At 35.1% G+C, this 9,696-nt stretch overlaps 1 protein-coding gene across 1 annotated transcript; it reads right to left on the bottom strand.

Moving 5' to 3' along the window:
- Positions 1-7,892: 7,892 nt before the first annotated feature.
- Positions 7,893-9,394, bottom strand: LOC127798706 (probable galacturonosyltransferase-like 1). Its single transcript, XM_052332259.1, has one exon. It carries the CDS (start codon positions 9,309-9,311, stop codon positions 8,229-8,231), a length of 1,083 nt encoding a protein of 360 aa, XP_052188219.1. The 5' UTR covers positions 9,312-9,394; the 3' UTR covers positions 7,893-8,228.
- Between the last annotated feature and the right edge of the window lie 302 nt (positions 9,395-9,696).

The following is a 9,696-nucleotide window of genomic DNA, read 5'->3' as shown; positions in this document are numbered from 1 at the left end:
CCTTTTGAATTAATAAGATGTTCCACCCATTTTTTTTTTTTTATTACGCTCCTTCACCCTTAGCCATCTCTTCCTTAAAGCTACACTGAGAAGATAAATCGAGAGATGTGTTTGAGTGATCAAGGTGGTAAGCCTTGACATCACTAATATCAGTCCTAATGTTCTCCTCTAAAAAAAAGCATTTTACTTCTCCCAAAAGGACAAAGGGCTTGTAATACTCGAGTAATTTGAGTTAATTAAAAATAAGCAATTTATTAGAGAAATGGGATTTTAGAGAAAATTAGTATTTGAATAGCCTGAAAAATTGACCAAATTGACTGCCGGAAGTGCCCTGGAGCCGAGATGTCAAAGGAAAATGATGTGGCATTAACAAGCACCCCGAGATAGGATTTATGGTGCCGAAAGAAATTGAATCGGGAACAGTTTTCGGTACAACAAAAATACAGCTGCTAATTAGGCTGTAATACCAAATTGTTATAGACGACTTCTCGGAAGTCAACAGAAGCTTGAGAGAGCTTCAGTTTTTCATAAGGAACAACCCTTCAGTGGTTTCAGGAAGAAACAAAGAGCTTTAGGGTTAAAACGAAGATTCGGGGCTAAGTGCAGTTTTTTGAAATTTCTAGAAGAATGTTGAAACAATATTTTTTTGGAATTCTCAAGGGGCAAATGAATGTTTTAGGACTTGAGGGACTCAATGGAAATATTTGGAAGTTAAGGGGTTAAGTGGAAAATGGCTAAAATGATAATACCAAAAATAGAGGGCAAATCTGCAAAAAAAAATGAAAATGGCAGCCATGGAATCTGACCAACGCACGGGCGGTCGCCGACCGACCATTTCTGCCATGGAGAAGGCACGAGGGATGGTCAAAGTTGCTTTAGGGATGCTTGGGGATCACTTTTGGGCCAAAAGCAGCCTCTGGTATGGCCGAATACTCGAGTTTTTTTTACTGAAAAGTTGGTTGTTTGGTCGATGCTCTATAAATCACATTTTTGGTCAGGGGACGTTGCATTTAGGTCGATCTAGGGCAGGGCTAAATGCCTAAGGGTTTGGATTGAGTGGCCAAATGCATTGCAATGATCGATTTGTCTATAAATAGTTGAGAGCTTGGTCGAGGGTTTCAAGAAATGAAAGCTTCAAATCGACAAGATTTTTGAACGAATTGCGAGGTGAGATCAAGAGGCTTTTGTTGCCCATGAGTAGTAGATTAATTCTGGAGATTTTGAGCCATTTTGGTGAAGGTTTAAAGCTAATTCGAAGCTCGCCAGAAAATGGAGGCGAGTGGGCTGGCCGAGACTTCAAATGCCTGATGGAAGGTCTTCCGGTGATCCTTTGAGGCTCAAACTTGGCCACGAGGATCGACTTGATGAGAGGAAGAGAATGGCATCAAAAACCAGCATCGTCGACATGGCCGGCGCTAGAGAATAAGGCCGACGCGTGGCCTTCACTCGCAGAGCCACACGCCAGCTCGTGGGGGTGAGTGCAAGGGCCTAAAAATATAGGAAAATTCCTATAAAATAAAGAAAATTATTTTATGGAAGTGTGTGCAAAAAGATTGGGATTTGGGATTCCTGATGTCTCGATTTCCGCACCAAAGAGCCTCGTTTTGCGTTAAAATGCAATATCCAAGTAAGTTCAGTATTTTTCCTTGAAAGTTTGTAGTCTATTATGAAGATAGATTTGAGAAAATAGTCCCGAGATATTTATTGGAATTTTCGGAGAGGAAAAATGAGAGAAAATGAAGAAAAATGAAATATTGAGGATATTTAGTGATGAAATATCATTTTGATGATTGAGGTGATCAAGATGATGTGATTTGTGCAACGTTTAAGAGTTGGCACGAGAATCGAGGTCGGGCATGCATATCGAGGTGATGCGCGCTTTTCGAGGTATCTTTGTCTTTAGGGCAAATGTGAGTAATTTTATACTAAACATGGTTTTGTGAGCTTTCCTATCCTACATGATATGATTGTTTATTATGCATGATACTTATGAAAGATATGAATGCTTATATATGCATAATATTTACGAAAGATATGATTCATTTTGTCATATTGCATGGAAAGTCGTGATATTTGCATGACACAATATCATTATCATATTGATATTTGTACATGGGAATGGGATGTCGCCCCCAGAGTGTAGCCGTAATTCCCCAAGGGCGTTGAGGGAATAACGTTAGGCTTATCCTGTAGAGATTCGGGATTTGCCTATGATTCCTAGCCGGGCTTGCGGGCTAGGGAAGTTATACTAAGAGCAAATATTGTTCATGCTATTGCATCATGTATTCGTATATATGTTTTGGACCTTCACTAGAAGTTTCATCTTCTAATGGGTTATGCCCCTGGAACATTCAACGTTCCAGTTTAGATTTGCAGCTCAGGTAAGGAACATGTTGAGATATAACGACACGTGATGGCATGGCAGATGGATTCAGCGAGCTGACTCGGATATGTTTTAGCTTATGTTTTATTGATGATTAGTCTTGTTAAAATATTATGGAATCTCCATGTATTTATGTATTTCAATATTGAGGATATGATGTTAACTATAGTATAGATTCTTATGTTATAAATAAAGTGAATTGATTCTGTACCATATCAGGTTTCGATTATCGCTTTTGCATCTTTAATGATTTATTGGGGGTTTTATTTGAAATTCGGTACTTAAGTTATGTACCAAGAAAGAAAGAAAAAAATAATTTATATATATTTTGGACCTAGCATAGTGACACACTCGATAAGAAAAAAGTGACACACTCGGTAAGAGAAAAGCGAGGTGTTACAGGGCTAGAGTGACGACGGTGAAGGTCGATGACGGTGCAACAACAATGGCGGTAAGGGTCGACCGCGATGGTGAAATAGAGAGAAATATAAAGCGAGAGACAAAGACTATGGTGGAAGGGGAAAAAGAGAGAAAGAGAAAGAGAAAGTGAGAGATTGGGTCTAGGGCGAGAGATTGACTATTTACATAAAAAACAATGGTTATCAAATATTAGAAGTTAAAAAATTACAATAATTTTTGGATATAAAATTAAAATAATTAAACACTTTCAATTGATATTTTATTTAGAATTTAAGTTTAGGTAATTTAATTGCTTAAAAAATATTTTTTTCTATATAAATTCTATATTTGCAATCAAACATATTCTTAATGTGATCATTATCTATTTTAATAATGTTAAAAATAATATAATTAATGTTTAAATTGATCGAGAAAGTTGTCCCAGACATAACTCTTTATTATAACTATAAAATATGGAGTTAAAGATTGTTTCAAACCTTTCCTTTAACTACTCTTTGATGATCAAATTAATATAAGTGTAGGATTAAAGGGAATAAAATTAAATCTAAATGAATCTCATTATATTTAACTGTTGGTTTATACTCAGAAACCCCAACCCCTCCCCCCCGGGCGGGGAGTGGTTAAATTTAAACTTTTATTTTTGTTTTTTTTATGAATTTAAATAATAATAAAAATCATGAATAATGATGGTATAATTAATTATGCGATGCATAAAAAGAATATATGTTATTGTCTCATATTTCTATCTAATTCTCCAATGAAAATATGGCACATGACTTATGACAATTATAAATTTCAGTATTATTCATTAAATTTGAGTTGTACTCTACCCAATTTCAACTCTTAACACATTAAACAAATATCATATCACATTTTCTTTATTCTTTCAAACAAAAAAGAAATATTTTATTTTTTTATACTATTTATCACATACCCTCTCAAATTAAAAATGAAAAAAAAAAAAATCTACAACTGAATAGCCCTTGGATTTTCATTTAGTTTCATTTACAACTATTTCCCAAACAACGCCTTACAAAATCATTTTAAGTAAAACTAATATTGTCAAAAAGATATTTTTATTTCTATTTGGTATTAGAATGAATTTTAAAATTTAATTTTTATAGAAAAATGCATCATAAAAAAATACTTTTTTGTTTTTTGTCAAGCACCATAAAGCATATACAAAAATATTTTATTTACAAAAAAAAAAAAAAACGTTTCACTTGAAGCTAACAAAATTAATAAAATTAAACTCACAAAAATTATCATATAGTTGACAGAATAAGAACGTTTCAAATCTTAATTATAAATTTCATGCCTGCTTTTTTATTATTATTATTATTATTGTGATTTCAATATTCACGAATGTGATAATGACAAGTTTAAAATTACCATAATTTTTTTATATTCAATTCTTATTCTGTTCATAAATTTTGATTTATTGAGATTAATTCAATACTTTATTGCTTATGTTGTACGTAATTATAACCATTCAAGCTGCCATGATGTTGAAAAAATAACTATATTATTTGCTCTCACTTATTTAAATTATATTATTGGGTTAAACATGATAAACGACGAGACTCCTTAATTAAAGTCGTTTATGGAAATGACAAGTAGTAGGTGGCCACCTCGAAGCCAAATAATGTCTTATTCCTAAATTATGTTATGAATATATATATATATATATATTGTCATCAAATTAAATGATTTGATATTAAAAATAACATAAAAAGACTTTTGCTTCAAGAAGACTTATAAGGTAAGGGTAGCTGTAGCCGATCGAAGAAAAGCAAAGCAAAGCAGTGGTGAAAGAAGTGTTTCATCTGTCTGTGGGGAAAAGTATGAATCATTTGGCCTTCAGTCCTTGTCTAATTTATAACAATTCACCATTCCCATTTCTTTCTTCGTCTCTTGGGGGCCAACGAAAACCATGACATCAAGATGAAAGAAAAAAGATAGATAATTAATATTATATTATATTATATTATATTATTCATGCTCATTGCGGGTATATATATATATATATAGTTATTTTTATTATTTATTTATTGTCACATACAATGCCATTTAATGATGTAAATTTGGATATTAGTAAGCTAAACTAAACTAATCAGAAGAATCCAGAAATTAATCGACAATCCCCTTTTAGGACTTGTTGAGTTTGATTTTATTATTATACTACGTACTACTTGTTTGATTGATTGTGTCATTTAAAAAAAAAAAAGGCAAATTGACGACATTGACACTCAACTTTATAATTAATCAAATTTTGGACTCTAACCAACCGGCTTGAATCAAATTGGATTGAACCAGCCCAATGTACGTAGTTGCGTGTTGACTTGTATATTGTAATAAGTTTTTGTAAAAAATAAAAAAAATATATATATATTTTATAAGACTAACATTATTGTATAACAAAAGACATTGGGTAATAAAACACAATATATGAAATATATGAGTGTAATTGAGAATGACAATTTTAAGATGGCATACAATCAAGAAAAAATTATAAATTAAGTTATTTAAATATAAAATGACTATTTTGCCTCTAAAATGATACTGATAGAGCATAGGGATATTTTCGCCTAAGGGAACCCCCCACTTTGGCACATTACTTAGGTGAAAAATTATACTTCTTTCTGATAACCTAACAGTAACTATTATTGAAGATACCATATACAATATGCAATTAAGATAATTTGGTTACATAATAAATGAAAGGGCCAAGTACCTAATAAAATTTAGAGATCATTTAAGCAAGATAAAAATCAAAAGATGATACATCATTTTCATGGTAAGCTTAAAAGAAGTGGTCGTCCATGGCTGATCATAAAGAAGGCTTCTAGGAGCCCTAATTAATTGAAAAGGGTGTCACGTTGTTCAAGGATTGAGATTTTAGTGATCGTAAAATTAAGCTGACCCATTATATATTCTCTGAAAGCTACTTATCATCCGACAATTACTATAACCTTTGAAAGCTCATTCACGTTTATTGACCTGATACCAAAAACAAAATTAACACAAATTTACTCATTTCTCCTATAATTAAGTAATTAATTATAGGAGAAATCACATCTTATAATTGCTTTTAAATGGTAAAAAAAAAATAGATGGTCTCAAAATTATCACATTTTATACTCTAATAATTGAGCTTTGTGGCCCAACTAACATCGCGCTCTATTAAATTAAATATTTAAAAAAACTTGTTAAATAAAAAAAAAAATTTAATGTGTTCTCAAATGATAACTTAACTTAAACTCTTTGTAACGTGGCCAAATCTTAACTTGTAGAGTCCATTAGTTCCAAAATTAACTCATGAATTGAAAGCTAGTTATGTTAAGTTGGAGGCAGCCACCACCATAATGTCCATTTCCAAATGGGAGGAGAGGTAGCTTTCGGCGTGGCAGTTGACACCAACAAAATTAACAAAAATATCGGTATTTATTTAGTATTCTGGGTTCCATGGAAATCAAATATAACTTCCATTTGAATTTAAAATGAAGTGTTCACTCAATCTAGTCGAGTAACGTTTCGATTTAGTTCTGAATTAAAATTTTAAAATATAATAAATTAAAAATTGCACCAATGTGCGTACTTATCATACTAAATTACTAACGGTGGTATGTTATTGTTAGAGTTATTAAAATTTAACTATATATATTACAGAAACCAAGAATAAAGAATTTTTTTTGGGGTTGTAATTTAGTTATTTAAAAAAAAAAAAACTCAAAATAATTTCTCATTAGACACGTGAAACGTGTCGATCGCAGAAGCCCCCGAAAATAGATACGTCACATAGCTTTTCCACCGACAGCTTTCCTCCGGGTTTTGGAGTTTGGGTGTAATTTCGTCCCGAAAATAGACTGGGCAAGTAGCTTTGAAATGTCTTGTCGTTGACAAACCAATCAAAGCCCATGTTACCCCCCTCAATTTTGGATCGTACAACCGTATTAAATCATCTGATAATTCTTTAAAATGTTACTGATACTGAAGTTTTGTATTTTTATCACATTTTCTTCTAATAATACTACTGGATGTGGATTACTATGGCTAGGCCTAGCTAGCGCCTGGTCTTTGAAATTAATGTCGAGGCATCTTTGTCAAAGTTGGAAAATTTCAAGGCACCACGACAATTAAATATCAAAAGGATAAGTATTATTCTTTTTTCAATTGACTATTTCTGTCCGATCAATCAGCACTTTGACAAGGCATCCTGGGGCTCACTGGGCAATGATATTTTCTTCTCTTTTTCTTTTAAACCATTTTCAAAAAAAATTATAAAAAGTTCCAGAATTTCATTTTTAACAGTAATATCTTGTAATTATTAGAAATAATTGTTGGAAATATAATATTTCGAGATAAATTTTTGGGCATGATTTTAAAAATTAAATAATTAAATGAGTTCCCAGGAGCACGAGTTCTAAAATAAGGAAAAAAAATTGTAAACCTAATTCTAATGGGTCTAAGAGTTTACTTGCAATATGATTAAGACATCATGCCATATTTTAGGGTTTTTTTTATGAATCTATTTTTGAAGGCATAATTAATATATAATATTATGGAAATGAGTAGAATTTATCATATCTATTATGAGAGTGATCGTGAATTGCAAACTAATTAAAACCCGGCAATTATAAATTGCTGTCACGTCAATAATTGTTTCTTCGGGTGAAAGAAGCTTAATGAGCTGGCAAAGTAAAGTCATACCAGCCATTTCTCTAGCAATCAAGCAAGCAATTAAGGCCAAAACACACCTTTCAAAATAAGATATATGGATTGAAGTACTTACCTAATTAATGTGTATCATAATCAACAGCAAACCCTCAATTACTTTCTCTTTTCCTTTTTAATTCTTCAATTACATTCTTGCATCTGAGCTTATTCCATGATCAAGAAGATAGAAATAAAAAAGCTTATCTATATATGCATGTAATTAATTAATGAACACAGAAAATGATGCCCAGCTAATTAAATAAATAGAAGTGACAGATCAATTAAGACTCGTAATAATACCTTCGTGTGATAACAATTCAGCAAAGAAATACTAAAGCCAGCCAGCCAGCCAACCATATTAGATGGAAAAGAATAACAGAATGAATCACTTTTTATTTTAGATTATCTCTTCTCTTATTACAAAACGTTATGAGATCAACTGTACGATCTTCAACTTATTCAGAAAACTGAATATTTTCAGAGAATTCTTGGTAGCCACTCGATTCAATTTACAAAGTGAAAAAAAAAAACCTTTTTTCATTTGTCGTCTTCCATAATCAAAAGCCTGTAAACTTATCGTGGGATACAGGCAAGAAGGTTCCCCTGTATTTTCCAGATTACTCGTTCATGTCTCATCATCATCATCATCCGCGAAGTAGATCTATACACTTCCAGACCGAGGTTCGGCCAGAGATACGAACCAAAAACTTCAAGAATCAAATGAAAAAGGAGGTTTCAGAAGATCGTAAGGTGCCCACAAAGCATCCAATGGGCACGGCCTGCTTGCGTCTAGTCGAGCCCAAGGTTTACCTTTCCCGCTCCAATGTAACAGGCTCACCGGACCCGGATGCAAATCCCGGCAAAGTCCCCGGAAATTGTCGCCCCCGAGGCCGTGTTGATTCCACCGGTGGTCCACCGGAGCTATGTTCCCGGCGAATACGAGCAAAAAGGGCGGCAAAGAACCGAGCTCATAGATCCTAATTCGCTTCTGGAGTTCCATCCACTCTTCAATCTTGGTCGTATAGTCGCCGGCGCGCCAACGGTCGAGATCTATCACCATTACGCCGGTGTTGAAGTAGCAAGCCTTGCGGTTGGCGAAGGTCAGAGAGAGAGACGGGTTTGACCAGAAGGTTGGCGTGAAATAGGTGGTGAAGTTGGCGTTGCAGTACTCCGGAGCGGCGAGGACGGCTTCGCCGCCGAGAGGGGTGGCGGCGAGCTTGGCAATGTCGTCGATGAGTACAAGGTCGGAGTCGAGGTAGACGACTTTGCGGACGCAGAGAGGGAGGATGTTGGCCAGGTAACTCCGGGCGTAGTTTAGCGGGCAGTCGAGGGCGGAGCGGATGGACGTCGAAATAAGGCCGGCGACGACGGAGTCGTCGAAGGTGTAGAGTTGGAAGTTGAGATACGGGAAGGCCGCGGCGATGGTGGGGCGTAGGAGGGACGCGCCGGCGGAGGCGGAGGCGGAGGTGACGAAGTGGAAGACGACGTTCTGGGGGCAAGAGGAGTGTTGGAGGACGGAGAGGATCGCCGCCATGGATCCGCGGATGTAGGCGGCGTCGAGGGTCATCGCCACATGGACGGCTTTCTCGGAGCATACGTAGATGCTACTGTCGTTAATATTGTTGTCGTCGTCGTCTTCGTCGGCGGCGTCAGCCATGGATGGGCAGTCCGGCGAGTTGTAGAACTGTGGGGCTTCCCGGAATTGTTGAGAGAGATTAGCGGCGGCGGCGGCGGCGGTGAAGAAGGAAAAAATGCAAAGAGAGAGAAGAAGAAGGGGCTGTTTGGGCATCATCGGTGGAAGATTGGAATTGGAAGGGAAGGCGATGGGTTGGGTTTTATGAGAGGGAGAGACAATTTGATTGAGGTTCAAGACTTTGAGAGATTCATAGTGTTATATCATTTTCACATAAAAAAAACTATATTAATTTTAATATATTTAAAATATTAAATATCATATTGTTATGTATAAAAGTTTGGTAGAAGACATTTAACAATTAAAAAATATAGGGTCAGAATAGCCGGGCTGCAGACCCAAACCGGGGGGGGGGTGTGGGGCCAAGAATTCCAAAGACAAATTTGACTTGGGTTCACATTGGGTCTCTCTTTCGCTTCCTTTGCTTTGCACTTCTATAATTATATAATATATGAATATTTGACCAATTAAGAATAGTGTACAG

Source organism: Diospyros lotus, chromosome 4 (assembly GCF_014633365.1).
Source record: "Diospyros lotus cultivar Yz01 chromosome 4, ASM1463336v1, whole genome shotgun sequence".
Lineage (NCBI taxonomy): Eukaryota > Viridiplantae > Streptophyta > Magnoliopsida > Ericales > Ebenaceae > Diospyros > Diospyros lotus.
Note: the sequence above shows the minus strand (reverse complement) of the source record. Positions and strands in the feature narration are given on the sequence as shown.

Bases quoted from the DNA above. Each gene is read 5' to 3' on its own strand.
- LOC127798706 (XM_052332259.1), bottom strand. From the start codon at position 9,311: ATGATGCCCAAACAGCCCCTTCTTCTTCTCTCTCTTTGCATTTTTTCC.